The sequence below is a fragment of the Schistocerca piceifrons genome, chromosome 2, assembly GCF_021461385.2.
Source record: "Schistocerca piceifrons isolate TAMUIC-IGC-003096 chromosome 2, iqSchPice1.1, whole genome shotgun sequence".
Lineage (NCBI taxonomy): Eukaryota > Metazoa > Arthropoda > Insecta > Orthoptera > Acrididae > Schistocerca > Schistocerca piceifrons.
In genome coordinates, this window is record NC_060139.1 from 44,545,406 (window position 1) to 44,569,600 (window position 24,195).

At 45.5% G+C, this 24,195-nt stretch overlaps 1 protein-coding gene and 1 long non-coding RNA gene across 2 annotated transcripts in view; both read right to left on the bottom strand.

Annotated features, from left to right (window-relative positions):
- LOC124775137 (reversion-inducing cysteine-rich protein with Kazal motifs-like) overlaps positions 1-24,195 on the bottom strand; it is a 370,434-nt gene that overhangs the window by 99,106 nt on the left and 247,133 nt on the right. Inside the window, exon 7 of the mRNA XM_047249977.1 lies at positions 15,762-15,960. Coding sequence (XP_047105933.1) covers positions 15,762-15,960 — 199 coding nt within the window. The remainder of the gene's footprint in view (positions 1-15,761; positions 15,961-24,195) is intronic.
- LOC124776351 overlaps positions 15,956-24,195 on the bottom strand; it is a 33,118-nt gene continuing 24,878 nt past the window's right edge. The window contains exon 3 of the long non-coding RNA XR_007015609.1: positions 15,956-16,065. This is a non-coding gene — a long non-coding RNA (uncharacterized LOC124776351). The remainder of the gene's footprint in view (positions 16,066-24,195) is intronic.

The window sequence follows — 24,195 nt, forward strand, 5'->3', positions numbered from 1 at the left end:
GCCGGGAAATGCATCTTTTCTACATTACATTCTACATTTAAATAACAACAATAATAATTCCACCAGCCGCCCCACACCGTCTCATCGGGCGACGTGTATTCGGTCCCTCGACCGTTTCTGGGCCTCGTCAGTTGGTCATCTTTCCGGACGTGGGTCGGTTCCTTCCTTGTGCAGAGATGTGGCCAATGCGCAAGAGTTACCTCTGCATGGTTAGGCCCGAGCCAGTGTGCCCGCTCGGGTCACCGTGTCTCCGAATTCCGAACGGACATCGAGTTGAGTCGGGTTGGAGCTGCATTCAGCTTCGGATAGCCTAGACGCGCTCGACCGTTTCTGATACATGTAACTTCAGTGCGAACGACCTGGTTTGGTCGTTCAGTCTGTCGTCTCATCGGACTACGTGTATTTGGTCGCCGACCGCATGTGGAAACTCTCTGTGTGTAGAATTCATTCGTCCTTGTTATCCCACATTGCCTTTATGATTGTCCGCAGCTCGTGGTCGTGCGGTAGCGTTCTCGCTTCCCACGCCCGGGTTCCAGGGTTCGATTCCCAGCGGGGTCAGGGATTTTTCTCTGCCTCGTGATGACTGGGTGTTGTGTGATATCCTTAGGTTAGTTAGGTGTAAGTAGTTCTAAGTTGTAGGGGACTGATGACCATAGATGTTAAGTCCCATAGTGCTCAGAGCCATTTGAACCATTTTTGAACAAGTGTTGCCTGGTGAACCGTTGTTGTGATGCCTCGTGTAAGGAGGAGAAACGCGTACCATCACCTTTCCGACTTTGATAAAGGTCGGATTGTAGCCTATCGCGATTGCAGTTTACCGTATTGCGACACTACTGATGGCGTTCGTCGAGATCCAACGACTGTTAGCAGAATATGGAATCGGTGGGTTCAGGAGGGTAATACGGACGCCGTGCTGGATCCCAACGGCCTCGTATAACTAGCAGTCGACATGACAGGCATCTTATCCGCATGACTGTAACGGATCGTGCAGCCACGTCTCGATCCCTGCGTCAACAGATGGGGACGTTTGGAAGACAACAACCGTCTGCACGAACAGTTCGACGAAGACTGCAGCAGCATGGACTATTAGCTCGGAGACCATGGCTACGGTTACCCTTGACGCTGCATCACAGACATGAGCGCCTGCGATGGTGTACTCGACGACGAACCTGGGTGCACGAATGGCAAAACGTCATTTCTTCGGATGAACCCAGGTTCTGTTTACAGGACCATGATGGTAGCATCCGTGTTTGGCGACATCGCGGTGAACGCATATTGGAAGCGTGTATTCGTCATCGCCATACTGGTGTATCACCCGGCGTGATGGTATGGGGTGCCATTGGTTACACGTCTCGGACACCTCTTGTTCGCATTGACGGTACATTGAACGGTGGACGCTACTTTTCAGATGTGTTACGACCCGTGGCTCTCCCCCTCATTCGATCCCTGCGAAACCCTACATTTCAGCAGGATAATGCACGACCGCATGTTGCAGGTCCTATACGGGCCTTTCTGTACTCAGAAAATGTTCGACTGCTGTCCTGGCCAGCACATTCTCCAGATCTCTCACCAATTGGAAACGTCTGGTTAATGGTGGCTGAGCAACTGGCTCGTCACAATACGCCAGTCACTACTCTTGATGAACTGTGGTATCGAGTTGAAGCTGCGTGGACAGCTGTACCTGTACACGCCATCCAAGCTGTGTTTGACTCAATGCCCAGGCGTATCAAGGCCGTTATTACGGTCAGAGGCGGTTGTTCTGGGTACTGATTTCTCAAGATCTATGCACCCAAATGACGTGAAAATGTAATCACATGTCAGTTCTAGTATAATATATTTGTCCAATGAATACACATTTATCATCTGCATTTCTTCTTGGTGTAGCAATTTTAATGGCCAGTAGTGTATTTTATATTCCTGGATTTCCCTCTCACTATTAAAATCCAAACATGTCTGCGAGTGAGGGGGACGGTGTTCTGGGCAGCTTACATGCGAAGGCAGCGGCTCGCTAGGTCTGGCTTCATGCGTTCTCTTTCCGAAATCCCCAAAGGTAGTTTCATTAGTACAGTTGGAGGAGATGGGTTCAGACCTCAAGGTGGAGGAAAATAGGATTTGACATCACACCTACATACCAAGACCTCAACTTTCACAGATAAAACATTCCACTCAAGCTTGGGATGTACACCTGCTTCCGTCACATTGTTGTCAGTTTCTGTAACTGCAATGTGGAGCACCGGTATCCATTCTCAGTGCTGCCACAGTTTATTTCTTGGTGGGAGGAAAGAACCAGTGTGCACTCGACCTTGTGACGCCTACTGAGGAGCTGCGTGATTCAGGTCAGGAGAGACGACAATGGCCAGGAGGGCGGTCTGCTGACCCCATACGTATCCATACCTAATTCAAATGGCAGGGGATGACAGAGCGGTCGGTTGGTCTCGATTGGCCCATCTGGCCTAGAACGCGGAGCTTTGCTTTACTTTGCTACAATGATACCTCCAGGGCGCATCCCATTATCCTTAGTTTCTCTCTGAAAGCGATGAACGGAATGTACAGTTGTTGTTGTTGTTGTGGTCTTCAGTCCTGAGACTGGTTTGATGCAGCTCTCCATGCTACTCTATCCTGTGCAAGCTTTTTCATCTCCCAATACCTACTGCAACCTACATCCTTCTGAATCTGTTTAGTGTATTCATCTCTTGGTCTCCCTCTACGATTTTTACCCTCCACGCTGCCCTCCAATACTAAATTGGTGATCCCTTGATGCCTCAAAACATATCCTACCAACCGATCCCTTCTTCTAGTCAAGTTGTGCCACAAACGTCTCTTCTCCCCAATCCTATTCAATACCTCCTCATTAGTTACGTGATCTACCCACCTTATCTTCAGCATTCTTCTGTAGCACCACATTTCGAAAGCTTCTATTCTCTTCTTGTGCAAACTGGTTATCGTCCATGTTTCACTTCCATACATGGCTACACACCATACAAATACTTTCAGAAATGACTTCCTGACACTTAAATCAATACTGGATGTTAACAAATTTCTCTTCTTCAGAAACGCTTTCCTTGCCATTGCCAGCCTACATTTTATATCCTCTCTACTTCGACCATCATCAGTTATTTTGCTCCCCAAATAGCAAAACTCCTTTACTACTTTAAGTGCCTCATTTCCTAATCTAATTCCCTCAGCATCACCTGACTTAATTAGACTACATTCCATTATCCTTGTTTTGCTTTTGTTGATGTTCATCTTATATCCTCCTTTCAAGACACTGTCCATTCCATTCAACTGCTCTTCCAAGTCCTTTGCTGTCTCTGACAGAATTACAATGTCATCGGCGAACCTCAAATTTTTTATTTCTTCTCCATGAATTTTAATACCTACTCCAAATTTTTCTTTTGTTTCCTTTACTGCTTGCTCAATATACAGATTGAACAACATCGGGGAGAGGCTACAACCCTGTCTTACTCCCTTCCCAACCACTGCTTCCCTTTCATGTCCCTCGACTCTTATAACTGCCATCTGGTTTCTGTACAAATTGTAAATAGCCTTTCGCTCCCTGTATTTTACCCCTGCCACCTTTAGAATTTGAAAGAGAGTATTCCAGTCAACATTGTCAAAAGCTTTCTCTAAGTCTACAAATGCTAGAAATGTACAGAGGGGCGCCTAATTCCGTGATATTTGGTTGGTTCAAATGGCTCTGAGCGCTATGGGACTTAACATCTGTGGTCATCTGTCCCACAGAACTTAGAACTTCTTAAACCTAACTAACTTAAGGACATCACACGCATCCACGCCCGAGGCAGGATTCGAACCTGCGACCGTAGCGGTCACGCGGTTCCAGACTGAAGCGCCTAGAACCGCACGGCCACACCGGCCGGCTCCGTGATATTTTTCTGCTAATGTTACGCTGTACCCCTGAATGAAAAAGGGGCATTTAAATAACAACTCATGTATGTGGATAGAACGTGCTACAATATTTTTTTAACCCCCGTCGCTAACGGAGGGGTGTTACATCTTTAACTTGTGTGTCTGTGTACCTGTCTGCGGCACAGTAGCTTCCAAATGGAAGGTCAGATTTTAGTACAGTTGTTTTTATGTGAAAAGGGGTTTAATTGCAATGGTTCTTTCCTATGTTCTACGAAAGTCTGTTCAGCAGTTCAAATTGCATCAGATAAATTAAGTAAAAATCTTTTCTTCCAGCGCGCTCTCTTGATATACGCTACATAAACATAAGAGCTACATCAAGTTACATAGAACTAGATCTAAATAAAAGCCCACGACAACTTACGTTTATCGTTTACGGTCGACCACCAATGATGATGTTTGTCTTTTGAAGTGTATCTGTGCATCTGTCTGTGACATCGTAGCTCCTAAACGAAAGGCCAGATTTTAGTACAGTTTTTTTTAAATTCGAAAGCTGGTTTAATCGGGATGGTTCTTAGCTATGTTCCATAAATGTCTGTTCAGCTGTTCAGTTTTCATCATCTAAATTAACTAAACACTTTTCATATTAAAAAAAGGACATCACTTCCTAATGTTCGCGGAAGATTAAGAAGTGTTTTCTTTTTTGAATACTAAATCAAATGATTTTTTCCTAATAGTTTAGGCAGACTATTGCAAGAGTGCGCAAAGCCAGCTCACTTTCTTCCAACTTCATTTAAAATTAACGCCACTGTATATTGCTTGTTTTAACAAAATAAGATAAATATGTATGAAAACGTATTCAGTGAATATATGAGTGAATTAAAAAGATCAAGTAAATCATGTAAGTGAAAAGTTCGCAGTTTCTTGTTTCGTCCCGGAAATTATTTTGTGTGAACGTGGGGATAGAGTGTCGTTAGTACTATGTCTGCCACTACAATACGAAGTTTAAAAATTATGCAATAAAACTTAAAAATTGAAAACAAAACAAAAAACCTCTAAAATGTAAAAGATAGCCTATAGTATTCCTTTACCTTCAATAATATGTTACTACTTATATTACACTTAAAGTTTTTACTTTTTAAGAGTTTTTGTGTTCTCTTTTTTAAACTTTTAGTTTTAGTTTTACTTGACGAGTATGGTCAGGTTACGCGAATTCTTTACAGACGAATGGAAAAACTGGTAGAAGCCGACCTTGGGGAAGATCAGTTTGGATTCCGTAGAAATGTTGGAACACGTGAGGCAATACTGACCCTACGACTTATCTTAGAAGATAGATTAAGGAAAGGCAAACCCCCGTTTCTAGCATTTGTAGACTTAGAGAAAGCTTTTGACAATGTTGACTGGAATACTCTCTTTCAGATTTTCAAGGTGGCAGGGGTAAAAGACAGGAAGCGAAAGGCTATTTACAATTTGTACAGAAACCAGATGGCAGTTATAAGAGTCGAGGGACATGAAAGGGAAGCAGTGGTTGGGAAGGGAGCAGGGTTGTAAGAGTACTGGCGCTAGGCTGGTACCATCACAAAATACCGTTATCCAAAATGGCGGCGATGACGTCATCCAAGATAGCGGCTGTGACGTCAATCAAGATTGCGGATTTTGGCGGGAAAGTGCCACGCCTCCGTCGCCCAGAAAAATGGCGCGAAGTTCAGATTCCAACATGATAATCCATCACACCCCTGTTATCTCTACTAAGCAAAGAAAATGGCGGGAAAAAGGACATGTCTTTATTATTTAACTAATTTCTAGTATATGTGTTCTCCACTGGGTCTGGACTCCAACTGGCTTAGTTCATATCGGTGCCAGCAGAGGGCGCCGCCCTGACGTCTGATTATGACACAAGTACCGTCATTCAGGATGGCTGCACCCAGTGTACCCACCGCGAACTCCAGAGCCCAACTGGCTTATTTCATGTCGGTGCCCCCAGGGAAGCAAAAGCGACGTCGGGTGATGACACAAGTACTGGTATTGAAGATGACGGCACCCACTGTGTTCACCACGATCTCCAGAGCCCAACTGACTTAGTTCAAATCGTGGCCACCAGAGGGCGCTACCTTGAAGTCGAGTGATGATACAATATCACCTGCTCTCTCTCGCGCATGCGTTATAACCGGAAATGCGCCACGTCAGTGGTCCACGAGCGAAGGACTGCTTACGTCACACACCCTCGGCCGCAACCTCCATATTCGCGCGAGACATAGTCTTCTGTAAATAAGCTGACCAAAGTAACACCCACATCGCGCATCTAACACATCTATTACCGAAGTACTTAATTCCATTTCAATTTTAATCATATTCAATAACTCAATTTACAATTTCAATATTCAGTCATAAAATGAGAAGTTCCACATTTTTCCACCATCAGCGCGGTGTTCATCCGTGAACTAGCACACCCCACCCCTAGAATGGTGCACTCCTGTTGGCTACTGCATTAGTCACGTGATTCGACCTGACAGAACCTAGGACTTGCAATCAGTTTTCACCAATGCCACACCCACCTGGACTTGGAATCGAATAATTAAAGTCTACACCACGATCCTCAGCCCAGCATCACACCCCCTTACCGATCCTTGTTTGCAGGCTAACCTGTACTAACGTGTACTAATGTGCACAGTGCATGACGTCATCCAAGATGGTGGGGAGAAACGACGGGAAAACAGATCTGAACACAAGTCTTTATTTTGCAGGCAGTGTCTCCACCATGAGGTTTACTGTCCAACTGACACAGTACAAATTACTGCCACCAGAACTGTCATCCCTCCTATGACCTAATCCCAGATGGTGGTCTGCAGGGGCGAGAATTATGCTAAAATTACTCAGGCTGCTCTAGGCTGCTGGGGAGAGTAAGGAAGGAGTCCACTCCATCTTATGCCTGCGCTCACAATACACAGTCTGCAGACACGCAAACAACTCCTAATTCACGCAAATAATTTAATTACAGGCATTCACAACCCTCCTAAATAATTCAGCACACGTATGTCTAGACACGCTCAGTACTCGTAAACTGTCCAAATAACTCATAGCACAACCTACACACCTCCTCGCAAAATAATTCAATCAACACCCGCAAGCACCCTCCGCCAATCCCTGTCCAGTAGAGCGCACAGACAAGCCCAGTGACGTGGCGCGGCAGTCAGCTGTCAAACCACGCACAGGCACCCGCCCGGGTCCCACAAGTGGCTACTTCTCATGCATACTTCATTTCTGAGAAATTCCTATTCAAATATGTGTTCACCTTGACGCCTATGATGAAGCGATCGGGCGGGAGCGAAGACATATTTACAGAGCGCAAACGCTAGAATCTCGTTCGTGCGCATTTGCAGACGACGCAGCCATCAGCCATCAGCTGTCACAGCACACACAGACGTCCATTTACGGCCGCGCGGCTGCAGCTCGGGTCCCGAGCGCTCCGTCACAGTCCCCGAGCCGCTGTCTTCAAACACCGGTTCCCAAGTTGACGCTTTGGTACTTAAAATCTCGCAACAAAATCTTGATGTTTTGGTTATGAAAATTATTTCGCTTATGGAACATGAAATACATGTAGAGTGGTTTGTACCCTGAAGTAATAGTATACGACTGTAGCTCAGTTTTTAAAATTTCATTGTAGCTTCTCTCCATGATACTTCTTGACTTAATGTCTATATCCGGACTTATCTATCATACTGTTCACGATAACTTTATAATACCGTCTCAATTCGTTCAATTTTTGGTCTTCGGTCGTTTACCCCTCTGAGTATTTCCTGAAATGTTAAAATGCCCCATGAACGTTGTTTGCATTGCTGGTAAGACTCCTTTCTCTTGACAGTCAGCCGGCTAGTGTGGCCGAGCGGTTCTACGCGCTTCAGTCTGGAACCGCGCGACCACTACGGTCGCAGGTTCGAATCCTGCCTCGGGCATGGATATGCGTGATGTCCTTAGGTTAGTTAGATTTAAGTAGTTCTAAGTTCTAGGTGACTGATGACCTCAGATGTTAAGTCCCATGCCACTCAGAGCCATTTGAACCATCTTGACAGTCCTCCAGTATTTAATGGTCACAGTTTTTAGCCTTGAGGAGGTCCAGTTATGTGTGTTTGCCTTTTTTCTCCAATGTTCGCCAATGGTAAAAAGATTCGCTGTGGACACTAGTTCAACGTTTCCATGGTGTGCCCGATTGCGTTCCTCTACAGCAATTATTTGCCGAGGTTTCTTCCATGTACCCAAGGAGCAACTACCGCATGCCCCATACGTTCGTATTACTTAAATTTATTCTACTTTTAGACTGAAGTCTGCCACTGCTGTACTTCTTTCCCAAATTAACTTTTAACTCTATGATACACCATGATATGATAGATCATATGTCGCCATCGGATGCTACTCACTAAGAACGACGATACTGAAGATGATTTTTGGTTGGTGGGGCGCTCATATACGCGGTTATCAGCGCCCGTACAAAGTCCCAGTTTTATGCAGACCAATCTTGCCCCTTTCACGAATGATGATGAAATGACGAGGACAACACAAACACTAAGTCCCCGGGACAACGATACTGATTTATACTCGTACATTGATTTCGTGCAACCTGCGCTAGTAAACTCAATAATTATGCACTGTTGTTCTACGAACAGGCGTAAAAAGCCTTCGAAATTCATATTTTATCACACTTGCAAACTGTCCGTAGAATTCTGATGCGACTCAACTGCACGCGACACTTCCGTGCGATACATGAACAACGATTACCTGCTCGCACTCCGGCGCGTGACTCTCAGCGTTTGCGCATCTGGTGAACATAACACCAAGACAGTGTTCTTGCCGGAAAAAGACGCGCTCAGCTCTGAAATCTGCAGACAAGCAGAGACGCGCAAGGGGTACGATTTACCACGTCACACCTCTATCGGTAGTAATAGTCCTTATAAGTTGTTATCAGAAAAACAACATTTGAAGTGGCGGCAGAAACCTTGTGGATCAGATGCGTTTGTAACAGTTAAAACCGCCGATAGCCAAAGACATACTTGTTCTAATACGCCACAAACAAGAAGGCAAGATCAGCGACAGAAAAGTATGACAATCTGTGCAATGCACGCAGTCATAACTGACAGCGTCATGTGAGGAAGAAAATAAATAAAACACACTGAAGGTAGCATGGAAAGTGCTAAAACACCTTTAGGTAAAGCAACAGCACTTAAACGGTTTCCTGCTTAAGATGGCCTTTCGTTCCAACTTTTTTCATCAATCATGGAAAGTAGGAAGAGCTACAGCATCCAAATGATCATTATACACTACTTATACAAAAAGTTCCGAGACTGATTTAGTTCCTGGTGTATAAGGGAGATCAGCGCAGTAGCTAGTAGCTACAGTGGCAACTTCAACTAATAACTGTTAACAACCGATATGCGATGTTTCAAACAATTCGGTTAGATGGTACAGCCGTATTGAACCATGAAAATGGTGCCGATGGAAGACAGTCGTTACAAGCGATGTGCTGTAATTAAATTCGTGGGTGGCGAGACTTGGTGTTAGGAGCACGAATCTACCACATAATGACAAAGTGCAGAATGGGTCTCTGATGGTCCACTAAGACCGAAGCAGGTGCGAAAGATAGATCGAAAATCAAGACGTTACTCAACGCCTTTTTGGCTCTCACAACATTATCACATCTTCTTCGGCATTTGCGAACTGTTCTACACTATATCGTCATGCGGTTAAGTCGTATTGATAAAAACAAGTGTCGTCACCCAAGAATTTAATTACAGCCCATTATCTGTAACAAGTGTTTTCCGGTGCACCATCTTGATGCGTCATTGCGACGGACTATCTTATTTACATTCACTTATTTATTTAACTAGATATGATCTCTCTTACATCGGACCAGGGTTCCAAAAATACGGTACCTTTTTGCATAATTTTCCTAAGAAACAAAAGTTTTAATGTGGCATATAGTATTAAAACGATCTGAGTGTACAAAGTAGCAATGTGAGTAAATAATACTGACTAAGAACTAATAAACTTAATGCTGGCAGTACTTGTACTACTGCAGCAGCTACAACTAATAGTAATAATATAATAATAATAATAATGAGAATAATAACAATAGCGATAGTAGCGGATGTAGAAATAAATTATAGGTAAACAAAATAGATATCTTCAGCAACAGCGAGCCCTGGGGGCAGGAAAATTAAGGATACTGCACCAACTAAGATTACTAGGTAAAGAGGAAGATAAGGTTCGAATGAATGACGTATAAGGGTAATGAGTACATAAAGGGACAGTTTTTTTAAGATATGTGATTATTCTGAAGCTTGAGATGTTATTCGCTTCTCTAGTACAATGCGGGAGGCTATTCCAGAGACGGGTTTATGTTACTGAGACGGACATCCAGAAAGTGGCTGAACGAGGGAGTGGGACACAAAGGAGTCTGCTCTGATTGGAACTGGTGTTTCTGCCATGCTGTTCAGATAAAAGCGTTATGGTCGAGGAGAGCTATGAGGGACAGTTTTCGTTGATAAAACACTGAAGGAGACATAGGGTATGGAAATGGTTCAAATGGCTCTGAGCACTATGGGACTTAATTTCTGAGGTCATCAGTCCCCTAAAACTTAGAACTACTTAAACCTAACTAACGTAAGGACATCACACACATCCATGCCCGAGGCAGGATTCGAACCTGCGACCGTAGCGGTCGCGCGGTTCCAGACTGTAGCGCCTAGAACCGCTCGGCTACTAAGGCCGGCATAGGGTATGGAAATCTCTGCGCTTGCCTGGGTAGCTGTGCATATGGTGATGAAATGTGATCAGAGGCTCGAACGTCACAAATATAACGAACACAGGCATTCGTGACCAGTTCCATGAGCTCTCCCGAGAAAGGTCCTGCACGATAACATTACTGCAATCAACAACTGGAAGTATAAGTTTATGTAAAAATTTCTTTTCCAGGTCAAGAGAGAAGAGCTTTTTATACAGGGAGGTCCATTGATCGTGACAGGGTCAAATATCTCACGAAATAAGCGTCAAACGAAAAACAGTAAAGAACGAAACTTGTCTAGCTTGAAGGGGAAAACCAGATGGCGCTTGGTTGGCCCGCTAGATGGCGCTGCCATAGGTCAAACGAATATCAACTGCGTTTTTTTAAAAATAGGAACCCCCATTTTTATTACATATTCGTGTAGTAAGTAAAGAAATAGAAATGTTTTAGTTGGACCACTTCTTTCGCTTTGTGATATATGGCACTGTAATAGTCACAAACATATGGCTCACAATTTTAGACGAACAGTTGGTAACAGGTAGGTTTTTCAAATTAAAATACAGAACGTAGGTACGTTTGAACATTTTATTTCTGTTATTCCAATGTGATACACGTACCTTTGTGAACTTATCTTTCCCGATAACGCATGCTGTTACAGCGTGACTACCTGTAAATACCACATTAATGCAATACGTGTAACGATATTCCTCTCAACAGCGAGTAGTTCGCCTTCCGTAATGTTCGCACATGCATTGACAATGCGCTGACGCATGTTGGCAGGTGTTGTCGATGGATCACGATAGCAAATATCCTTCAACTTTCCCTACAGAAAGAAATCCGGGGAAATCAGATCCGGTGAACGTGCGGGCCACGGTATGGTGCTTCGACAACCAAACCACCTGTCATGAAATACGCTATTCAATACCGCTTCAACCGCACGCGAGCTGTGTGCCGGACATCCTTCATGTTGGAAGTACATCGCCATTCTGTCATGCAGTGAAACATCTCGTAGTAACATCGGTTGAACATTACGTAGGAAATCAGCAAACATTGCTCCATTTAGGTTGTCATCGATAAAATGGGGGCCAATTATCCTTTCTCCCAGAATTGCGCACCATACATTAACCCGCCAAGGTCGCTGATGTTCCACTTGTCGCAGCCATCGTGGATTTTCCGTTGCCCAATAATGCATATAACGCCGGTTTACGTTACCGCTGTTGGTGAATGACGGTTCGTCGCTAAATAGAACGAGTGGAAAAATCTGTCATCGTCCCGTAATTTCTCTTGTGGTCAGTGGCAGAACTGTACACGACGTTCAAAGTCGCCGCCATACTACTCCTGGTGCTAGAAATATGGTACGGGTGCAATCGATGTTGGTGTAGCATTCTCAACACCGAAGTTTTTGAGATTCCCGATTCTCGCGCAATTTGCCTACTAGTGATGTGCGGATTAGCCGCGACAGCAGCTAAAACACCTACTTGGGCGTCATCATTTGTTGCGGATCATCGTTGACGTTTCACATGTCGCTGAACACTTCCTGTTCCCTTAAATAACGTAACTATCCGGCGAACGGTCCGGACACTTGGATGATGTCGTCCAGGATACCGAGCAGCATACATAGCACCCGCCCGTTGGGCATTTTGATCACAATAGCCATACATCAATACGATATCGACCTTTTCCGCAGTTGGTAAACGGCCCATTTTTACACGGGAAATGTATCACGAAGCAAATACCGTCCGCACTGACGGAATGTTACGTGATACCACGTACTTATACGTTTGTGAAGCGAAAAAAATGGTCCAACTAAAACATTCATATTTCTTTACGTACTACACGAATATGTAATAAAAATGGGGTTCCTATTTTAAAAAACGCAGTTGATATACGTTTGACCTATGACAGCGCCTTCTATGGGGTCAACCATAGCGCCATCTGGTTTCCCCCTTCAAGCTAGACGAATTTCGTTCTTTGTAGTTTTTTCGTTTGATGCTTATTTCGTGAGATATTTGGCCCGGTCACTATCAATGTACGACACTGTATAAATTTAAGGAAGTGGGCGGAGAAAGGAAAGGAAACGGAAGGAGCTATAAATGACAGCTGCATCGGGGCGTTATGTGGAATCAGTGGCTGCGAGTGAACGTGCATACCGGCCCGGGATTCGAACCTGGGATATCCTGCTTACGACGCAGCTGCGGTAACCATTGCGCCAGCTGGACACAGTATTCACTGCAGCTGCGCAGACTATCTCTGTAGGGCCCCCAGACGATGCACATTACCACCTAACGCCTTGTGTCTGCAGTCCACTTCCATGTCCTCGATGCTCGCTACTTTGAGATGCCCACAGGAGCTCGAACGTAACTTTGACACGTCCGAAAGAAGAGACACACGCATTCATATAACATACAATAGCTTTTTATATTTCTTTAGTGCATGGAGAGATGCTGATGCTTTCTCGCGCATTGCAGTTATGTACTCAGTCCGAGATGTTTCACGACCTCTTTTGCATGTCTCCTGTCATTTTCATCAATTATATTAATGTTCTATGTCATTGCCCGGTAGTAACAGCCCGAATAAGGTTATTGTAATGAGAGTATTTATACTGAGAGCTCAAAAAATACTTTTCACCTGATTCCTAAACATGTTGTTTTACTTCCTTGGATGGCCTGTGCGAGGTGAGCATCTGTGGACGCAGCACACTGCGTTTCCGGTTGTGGGCCGCACTTCCCTGAATTCTGTGGGGTTCGTACAATAGGCTTAAGCGCCTGGCGGAACGACTGACGTCGGTCGAGTCTCGCCTATTGTATGCAGGGCGAAACGACCTGCGAGACGTCTGAAAGTCGCAGCAGTTTATGCGTTTACCGTTACGGCGCGTCCGGAACGAAGATTCCTGGCACCGACTGACTGCATTGTCCTCTTGATTCTGAGAATACTTGCGGACCTGCCCGCTGGGTGCGACTGTCGGGCCTCGGATAGCAGGTGGTCTAGGCAGGTTGTTTTCGTAGCCGGTCAAACGGCAAGTTCAGTGGCCTCAGCTGAATAGCAGAGGCATGATTGGTCAACTTAAACTGAGGCTAGTTGACGTCATAAAGCCCTGTTCGAAATTGGAGGGAACGGTCGCTATTGGCGCAAATGATGTTCTGAGACAGTTTGGGGGAATTTTGGAATCAGAACTGAATGCTGATTCGCGGAGAGTAGGGAGTAGAGCAATGTTGGCTTCGCTCTTGCATCGCATCACGGAGAGGATTCAGGATCAGATCTTCGCCGGAGTCAGACGGGCTTGCGACTTGGTCCCTCGTTTTCGGAAGAACTTAGAATTCTCGGACAGCCTTCGCGGCCAGCGGTTGACACAGAGTTTCTGCACGGCAGAAGTCGGCGCCTACATCATCAGGACGCTGCCTACCGACGACGTGCTGCAGATTTCAGTACTGGTAAAGAATTTTGTGGCTCCAGCATTGTAGGACCTTATCAATTTTATACTGAATCCCTCACCAGCACGCGCGCTCGCTTTGCTACAAGTCCACCTTGCTTGTTTCTCCTTGTGATCCCAGCATTTATGTTGTGATACATAATAAATCTCATTGTCATATTTAATCCGCATATCATTTGGTAGATATAGGCAGAATCCCATTTCCTGTTGTTTATTATGATAAAGTTCTCTTTTTTTTTTTAGTAGATTACCATTTTTATTAAATTATTGTGAGTGTGTACTCCTTAGTTTACCAACTAGCAGGATCCACCATTATTTCCCTCCGTTACCGTTGTGAGCATAATTAATTATGCGGTAGGTAAGGTGGGGGTCGAGTGCATGTCTCGTTCTCATGCAAAATTCGTCTCAATTAAAGACGTACAAACTCTTCTCCACCCTGGCACCTCGCAAGTTCAGTTTAGATTTTCATCTATTATTAATCCTACACAGTTTGCTGGAAGAGAGAAGTTTATATTTGTTCCATTTACGGTTAAAAATGCTAGGGATTCCAGACATATAGGGTTAATAAGTCTAGAATTACCAACAAGATGGGTTTAGCTTTAAGCCTACATCCTGCACCCATTTTGATAGTGCTCAGAGGTTAGTATTGAGATTCTCGGAAGCTGTTTCTAGGTTTATTGGTTTTGCAGTTAGACATAACTCGACGATATCGGCGTACTTGTGGTATTTTCAGCAGAACAATACTATTTGCAGGCCGAAGTGGCCGCGCGGTTCTGGCGCTGCAGTCTGGAGCCGCGAGACCGCTACGGTCGCAGGTTCGAATCCTGCCTCGGGCATGGATGTGTGTGGTGTCCTTAGGTTAGTTAGGTTTAACTGGTTCTAAGTTCTAGGGGACTAATGACCCCAGCAGTTGAGTCCCATAGTGCTCAGAGCCAGCCAATACTATTTGTCGAAATTGTTTGAAATTTCGTACATCTGTTGTTCATAGTTGTTAGTTCAAGTTACCACCATACTTACTGCACTGACATCTTTTACACAGCAGGGATACTAACAGTCTCGGAAAGTTTTTTTGACGGACCGTGTACGATAATTCTTACCGACGGCATGTACCGCAAAAGTGCACAAATCTTAATACTGACACTGTATTTTAATTTTGCTCTTTCACAGCTATACACATAGGTAACTTCCAGTCAGATTAAAACTGTGTGGCGGACCGAGACTCGAACTCGGTACCTTAGACTTTCGCGGGCAAGTGCTCTACGAACTCAGTTCCCCTAGCACGACTCACGCAACGTCCTCACAGCTTTACTTCTGCCAGTACCTCGTCTCCTACCTTCCAAAAATTCTGCAAGGTTCGCGGGAGAGCTTCTGTAAAGTTTGGAAGGTAGAAGTAAAGCTGTGAGGACGTTGCATGAGTCGTGCTTGGGTAGCTGAGTTGGTAGAGCACTTGCCTGCGAAAGTCTAAGGTACCGATTTCGAGTCTCGGTCCGTCACACAGTTTTAATCTGCCAGGAAGTTTCATTTCAGCGAACACTCCGCTGCAGAATGAAAATCTCATTCTGGATACACATAGGTATCCGAATCGGCACAGAAAGCTTCCGGAAAGCCCTCTTCCGCCGGCGAGATCGCGGTTCTCTCTTCAGTTTACGACTGCGGCCTCCGCAGCTGGGGTGGGGCGAGGCGCCGGCCTACCTTCCTGGACGCAGGTGAGCAGCGCGACCTCGGCGGAGTCCTCGAGGCAGTGGGCGCTGAACTGCGGCCAGAAGCGCACCCACTCGCTGGAGTAGGTGCGGAAGCAGAGGCGGCGGCACGCGGTGGAGGCGGCGCGCGCGCAGCAGTGCAGCTTGGCGGCGTCCATGCCCGCGCGGTCGATGCGCGAAGACGCCGCCTCCTCCGCTTCCGCGCCGACCGCCCCCAGCCCTGGCGCGGCCCCCGCCGCCGCCTCCCCGGCCGCTGGCTCCTGCTGACGCTGCAGGAAGCACTGCCACAGTCGGTCCTGCGAGACACGAGGGCAACTTTCGCACAACCGCGGCTGACCACGCATCGAAAGTTGGGCAGTAACGGAAGTGAGAGCCAACCTGCATGGCTAACTACTAGGATAAGGATATGTTGAGTGGTACTTAAGATAGGTAAATAAATTAGTGAAATCAATGTGAAGTGGAGATTAGAAAATAAATGAAAAACTCAGTTTAGTTTAGAAGAGTTACACTCTGGCAAACAGCGGGCAGAGCAGAAGAGGCAATGACCGTGAAGTCAGCACATTCAGGAGAAGCCATCGCCCTCCCCACATAAGCAGACGCTGTCGATTCAGCCGTCAGGGCATCGCCCGGCCGGCTCACGTGTTTCTCAATTGTCACATGTGATCAAAGGCCCTCGCCTACATTCCAAGAGCCAATGACCGACGTTAAGAAGATTCTTCGAGAAGCTTTTCAACGTGACAGAAGAGGCAATGACCGTGAAGTCGTTCACCTCCAGTGAACTGAAGTAAATAAATACGCGAGACGCAGTGGGCCCGACAGTAGTTTTCAGTTCAGTTTCGGTACTGAAGACCGTCATGCAGGAAGAGACTACATCGTACACAGAAGCACCAAGTCCGCCGCTGTAATGGAATAGAAAGCAGCAGCCTCGCCGCCAGAAGACAGAAGTTAGAAGGTATTTGAAGACTGATTTTTACGTACCCGGGTGACTCGTGAGGACGGGAAGGAGACGGTCTCACATCAGCAGTCACCTGTGAGGTGGTGATGAAAATCTAACAGCCGAAGACTGGCAAGCTGGAGTCCGTTGTTCGAGTCTGGGACACTGGCCTTTCCCCGCCGCGCCGCTCCGCTGGCCGACGTACACTGTCACACGTGGCCGCATAGAGAGAGAAACACCGGGACGCCACATCCAAGGTATCACCCTCCAATTCACGACTTCGTTCTTAATAATTAAACGGGGCACCTCAACGATGCGCGTCTCCAGTCACCTGGGGTAAACAGCGACACGAGATGCACACCACCAAGCATAATCAGACGCCGCGGCCCACGCAGCAGAAGGCTTCACAGACGACACAGCTGCCGCTCTCCCAGCCAGAACAATCCAGTAAGGAAACCATTGTACAAAACTTTCAATAAAAGTTATCTTATGTAAAAATGCTGTTTCATCCTACCTCATACACGAGCCAAGGAAGAACCCACCCAGCTCACATGTTGTTAAGAGAGAAAAAGTAATTTATTTAGTGTTTTTCACCCTGACATAATGCTTTATAATCAAATGCCCTTTGCAGTAATGCTCATCCTGACAATTGACTAGCATCAAAAGAGGTTCCCAGTTACAGATATAATGTAGAAAAAAATCGAGCTGCAGGAACGCATTACAAACAGCAATGCAAAGTGCTTAATGATGTTAAGAAGGCAAAAAAATTTTACATGGTGATAAAATAGCTAATTCTCAGGATAGTATTAAATTAAATGTAAAGGTCAGTCGTGCAAGGAATGTCTGTGCAACAGCACACGGTCGACGATATTAAGTCAACATGTATTATCAGTGTTTTTTGCTACTCAGATATAGCCTCTGTACAGTACTCAATAACCTCTTTATGAATGTAGAGGGTGAAATGATGTAACTCTCTTCACAACAGGTTTCCAACACTGCTATCTCAAATGACATGGGGGAGATTGGGTAAATAACTGAATCGCTGAAGACTGAGGAATCCCATGGGTATGATGGGCCATTTATAGGTTACGAAAGCACTTTCTACATCTGCATCTACATCCATACTACGCAAGCCACCTGACGGTGTGTCGCGGAGGGTACTTTGAGTACCTCCATCGGTTCTCCCTGCTATTCCTGTCTCGTATTGTTCGTGGAAAGAAAGATTGTCGGTATGCCTCTGTGTGGGCTCTTCGCGAGATATACGTAGGGGGACTCCTCAACAAAAGCCCGTACAGAGCTACTGAGCGTCTCTCTTGCAGAGTCTTCCACTGGAGTTTATCTACCATCTCCATAACGCTTTCGCGATTACTAAATGATCCTGTAACGAAGCGCGCTGCTCTCCGTTGGATCTTCTCTATTTCTTCTATCAACCCTATCTGGTACGGATCCCGCACCGGTAAGTAGCATTCAAGCAGTGGGCGAACAAGTGTACTGTAACCTACTTCCTTTGTTTTCGGACTGCATTTCCTTATGTTTCTTCCAATGAATCTCAGTCTGGTGTCTGGTTTACCGACGATTAATTTTATATGGTCATTCCATTTTAAATCACTCCTAATGCCTACTCCTAGATAATTTGTGGACTTAATTGCTTCCAGTTGCTGACCTGCTATATTGTAGCTATATGATAAAGGATCTTTCTTTCTATGTATTCGCAGCTCATTACACTTGTCTACAATGACAACCTCTCGATATACTACAGCAGCATCCACAAAAAGCCTCAGTGAACTTCCGATGTTATCCACAAGGTCATTTATATATATTGTGAATAGCAAGTGTCCTACGATACTACCCTGCGGCACACCTGAAATCACTCTTACTTCGGAAGACTTCTCTCCATTGAGAATGACATGCTGCGTTCTGTTATCTGGGAACTCTTCAATCCAGTCACACAATTGGTCTGACAGTCCATACGCTCTTACGTTGTTCACTAAACGACTGTGGGGAACTGTATCGAACGCCTTGCGGAAGTCAAGAAACACGGCATCTACAGGGAACCCGTGTCTATGGCCCCCTGCGTCTTGTGGACGAATAGCGCGAGCTGGGTTTCACACGATCGTCTTTTTCGAAACCCATGCTTATTCCTACAGAGTAGATTTCTAGTCTCCAGAAAAGTCATTTTACTCGAACGTAATACGTGTTCCAAAATTCTACAACTGATCGACGTTAGAGATGTAGGTCTTAGGTTAGGTTAGGTTAGGTGACGTCCCATCTTGAAAAAATTTATATATATGGATATATAGGGTGAATTAAATAAAAACTTAGTTTCTGCATGAAATCATGTAACTCTCTTCATAATAGCTTTCCAACACTGCTATCTGAAAAGACATGGGGGAGAGTGGGTCAGTAATTGAACCGCTCACGACTGAGGAATCCCATGGGTATGACGGGCTATTTATAGGTTACGAAAGCACTTTGCTACATAGGTCAGCCTTGTAGTTAACCATATTTGTAATTATGGTTCCGTATCACGATTGGTAAAAACTGGTTCCTTATAAGATTACTTTGTTGTCTGTTGATCTATCCGTCTGTCCGTCTGACTACTAACGTCCCTTTTTCTCAGAAACGGCTAGTCGTATCAAATTGATATTTAAGCCACATGCTACGGTCTACGTTCCGTTGGCGGTGTAAATCATTGAAGCTTCTAAGTCAATGAAATCAATAGATTCGGCCATTAATGTAACACACTTACTCGCAAACCACTCGTGAAAACATATGCGTTAATCCGCGTTGACCTAGAATCATGAAATTTTTCAGGAAGCAAGTTTTCACACTACAAGGAAAGGAAACAAACCGAAAATTGTTCACTTGTAATTATATCACACGAAGCTGATATTTGATTGCCGTCAGACCCTGTACGTGACGTAAATTTTAAATTCATACGTCTAACCGTTCCTGAGAAAAAGGGTTTGTAACATACAGTCAGACAGACAACCGGATAACAATTGATAATCAAATATTATTGTCCTGCGAGACACTTAAAAATCAACAGTTTTCAGATTCACTCCTTTCCTTATACTGTGAAAACTTGCTACTTGCCAGATTTCACGATTTTAGGTAAACGGGAAATACCACACAAGTTTTGATGAGTAAGTTTGCGATTGTGAAATTATATGACATAAATGGCCGTACCTTTAGATTGCATTGTCTTAGAAGCTTAAATGTTTTACTGTGTCAAGGGACCGTTGTCCTTAGTGACCCAAATCTTAACTGGATATACCGACCCGTTCCTGAAACAAACGGTTTTAACAGTCGGAGAGACAGACAAACGCGCAGACAGACGGAAAACTGGCGATCATAAAACGGTTCCGTTTTTACCGATAGGGTGACGAAGCACCAAAAAGGAAGGAACGATTAATGCAAACTATTTTAAACCAGTTCTATGTCACTGGTGTTTACAAAAGTTATTAACGAGTCTATATATAGATAGGGTACTTGATAATTTCAATTCAAGTACTTTAGTGTCAAACATAGTTTCGCCTTAGAAGTCGTTTAACGACTCAAAGAGTGTGTTCTGTTTCCGCCTGCCGCTGTGGCCGAGCGGTTCTAGGCGTTTCAGTCCGGAGCCGCGGTGCTGCTACGGTCGCAGGTTCGAATCCTGCCTCGGGCATGGATTTGTGTGATGTCCTTCGGTTAGTTAGGTTTAAGTAGTTCTAAGTTCTAGGGGACTGATGCCCTCAGATGTTACGTCCCATAGTGCTCAGAGCCATTAGAACCATTTTTGAACTCCTTCTATTCTGTCGGGGCGTTTCGGGAAAAATATTAAGCAAATGCGTGGTTGGTATTTTTGATTATGGTAGCATATGTTCAACAGCTTTTTGTATGCGCAGAATTCGCGTAAATTTTATTTTGTCATTAACTTTCCTGATGTGATTTAATGCATTGATGCGTTCCATGACCAGGGGTATTGGCTCGTAAGTTTAGTCCTACAGAAGCAGACATGAAAATTAAAAATACACTGCTGGCCACCGTAAATGCAACACCCTGAAGGAAGCATCCGAATCAAGTGAAATTTACACCATGGGTTTGCAGCGATGAGATATGCAACTGATTAGAATTTCAGCGCAGACGCACATCACGCACGCCTGTGGCGCCACCTCATAGCGCCATTTAAGGCTTGGCGATTTCGACGAGTGTACGTTCGGCACGTGTGTTTACCTTGTGGTTGTTTCACAAGACGATCAGTTATGCCTCGTAGACAACAGCGAACATCGTTTGATCAAGTATCCGAGTTCGACAGAGGAAGGATAGTGGTTTACCGAGATTGTGGATTATCATACAGAGAAATCGCTAGTCGTGTTGGACGAAACCAAACAACTGTAATGCGGATATGTGACCGTTGGATGCAGGAGGGTACGACGGACCGACGTGGTAGATCGCATTCACCTCGGTGCACCACTGCACGTGCTGATAGGCAAATTGTGCGCATGGCAGTGACGGATCGCTCAGTGACATCCCGAACCATAGCACAGCACATTGCGTCTGTAACGCATCATCCAGTGTCTGCGCGTACCATTCGACGCCATTTACAGCAGAGTGGTCTGTCCGCAAGACGTCCATTGCTTCGTCTACCATTGACGCAGAACCACAGACGTCTCCGTCACCAATGGTGTGATGACAGACGGATGTGGACGGCAGAATGGAATGACGTTGTCTTTACTGACAAGGCACGCTTCTGTCTGCAGCACCACGATGGTCGGATTCGAGTGTGTAGACACCGTGGAGAGAGGATGCTGGACAGCTGCATTATGCACCGCCACACTGGTCTTGCACCGGGTTTTATGGTATGGGGCGGTATTGGATATTACTCTCGCACGCCTCTAGTACGCATTGCCGGTACTTTAAATAGCCGGCGCTACATATCCGAGGTGCTGGAGCCAGTTGTCCTTCCTTACCTTCAGGGCTCGGCCACAGCCATATTTCAACAGGATAATGCGCGACCACTCGTGGCACGCATTGTCCAAAGGTTCTTCGTCAATAACCAGATTGAAGTGCTTCCCTGGCCGGCTCGCTCTACGGATCTTTCGCCGATAGAAAACATGTGGTCCATGGTTGCTCAACAAGTGACCCAGATTACATCCCCAGCTGCCACACCAGATAATCTTTGGCAACTTGTGGAAGCTGCTTGGGCTGCTGTACCCCAGGAACACATCCAACGTCTCTATGACTCAATGCCGAGACGTGTGGCAGCGGTGATCTCCAACAATGGCGGCTACTCTGGCTACTGATTCTGGCAGGAACCACATGTCACAAACGTCTGCAAACGTAATCATTTGATACTTGGTCAACATGTTATCTACAAAATAAATTGTGTTGTGCTACCTCTTGTCTTTCTTGGTGTTGCATTTACGGTGGCCAGCAGTGTAAAAATAAAAATATGCCCCAGTTAAGCATGATAGGGTACCTAATTCTCAAGAGGTATAACTAATTTCTCAGGCAGCGCCATCGGAATTGTCAGAATGTTCACTGACTTTGTTGCTGTCTGCTGTATGTCGCCAACGGACGATCATGAAAAAATACAGAAACAAACTTGGGCTTCTTCCAGCGTATCGAATGTTCAAATACCGTATGAGAATGCAGCCGAGTAGCGTCCTCGACAACAGCCTATGTTTCGACAGGTGAAACTCCGTCACTGTATCGTTTAATCCGATAATGATTCGCAGACAGTAAGTGTCAGCATTAGCATGGAGGGGGGACGCGGTAAACGGTGCAGTCCTTGTCGTAATGCGGAAACGAAGCGATTTATTTGCCGACTGAAAGGGAATAATCATAAGCTTTCGGAACAAGGGTGGAAGCTTATCTTAAAGGGCAAGGTTTGTAAACGATTCGGGTGCCGCCCTGGTTAAAGTACACCGTGTATGGCAAAATGACGCTATCCAAAACCGGCACCGAGGGTGAAGAAACGTGCAGCTGTTGAGCAACTATGCAAACCAAGGGGCTACCACAGTGTCTCCTCAACCACCGTTCAGCGAACGTTGCTGCATATACAGGGTGTTTCAAAAATGCCCGATATATTTGAAACGGCAATAAAAACTAAACGAGCAGCGATAGAAATACACCGTTTGTTGCAATATGCTTGGGACAACAGTACATTTTCAGGCAGACAAACTTTCGAAATTACAGTAGTTACAATTTTCAACAACAGATGGCGCTGCGGTCTGGGAAACTCTATAGTACGATATTTTCCACATATCCACCATGCGTAGCAATAATATGGCGTAGTCTCTGAATGAAATTACCCGAAACCTTTGACAACGTGTCTGGCGGAATGGCTTCACATGCAGATGAGATGTACTGCTTCAGCTGTTCAACTGTTTTTGTATTCTGGCGGTACACCTGGTCTTTCACGTGTCCCCACAGAAAGAAGTCACAGGGGTTCATGTCTGGCGAATAGGGAGGCCAATCCACGCCGCCTCCTGTATGTTTCGGATAGCCCAAAGCAATCACACGATCATCGAAATATTCATTCAGGAAATTAAAGACGTCGGCCGTGCGATGTGGCCGGGCACCATCTTACATAAACCACGAGGTGTTCGCAGTGTCGTCTAAGGCACTTTGTACCGACACAAATTCACGAAGAATGTCCAGATAGCGTGATGCAGTAATCGTTTCGGATCTGAAAAATGGCCCAATGATTCCTTTGGAAGAAATGGCGGCCCAGACTAGTACTTTTTGAGGATGCAGGGACGATGGGACTGCAACATGGGGCTTTTCGGTTCCCCATATGCGCCAGTTCTGTTTACTGACGAAGCCATCCAGGTAAAAATAAGCTTCGTCAGTAAACCAAATGCTGCCCACATGCATATCGCCGTCATCAATCCTGTGCACTATATCGTTAGCGAATGTCTCTCGTGCAGCAATGGTAGCGGCGCTGAGGGGTTGCCGCGTTTGAATTTTGTATGGATAGAGGTGTAAACTCTGGCGCATGAGACGATACGTGGACATTGGCGTCATTTGGACCGCAGCTGCAACACGGCGAACGGAAACCCGAGGCCGCTGTCGGATCACCTGCTGCACTAGCTGCGCGTTGCCCTCTGTGGTTGCCGTATGCGGTCGCCCTACCTTTCCAGCACGTTCATCCGTCACGTTCCCAGTCCGTTGAAATTTTTCAAACAGATCCTTTATTGTATCGCTTTTCGGTCCTTTGGTTACATTAAACCTCCGTTGAAAACTTCGTCTTGTTGCTACAACACTGTGTTCTAGGCGGTGGAATTCCAACACCAGAAAAATCCTCTGTTCTAAGGAATAAACCATGTTGTCTACAGCACACTTGCACGTTGTGAACAGCACACGCTTACAGCAGAAAGACGACGTACAGAATGGCGCACCCACAGACTGCGTTGTCTTCTATATCTTTCACATCACTTGCAGCGCCATCTGTTGTTGAAAATTGTAACTACTGTAATTTCGAAAGTTTGTCCGCCTGAAAATGTAC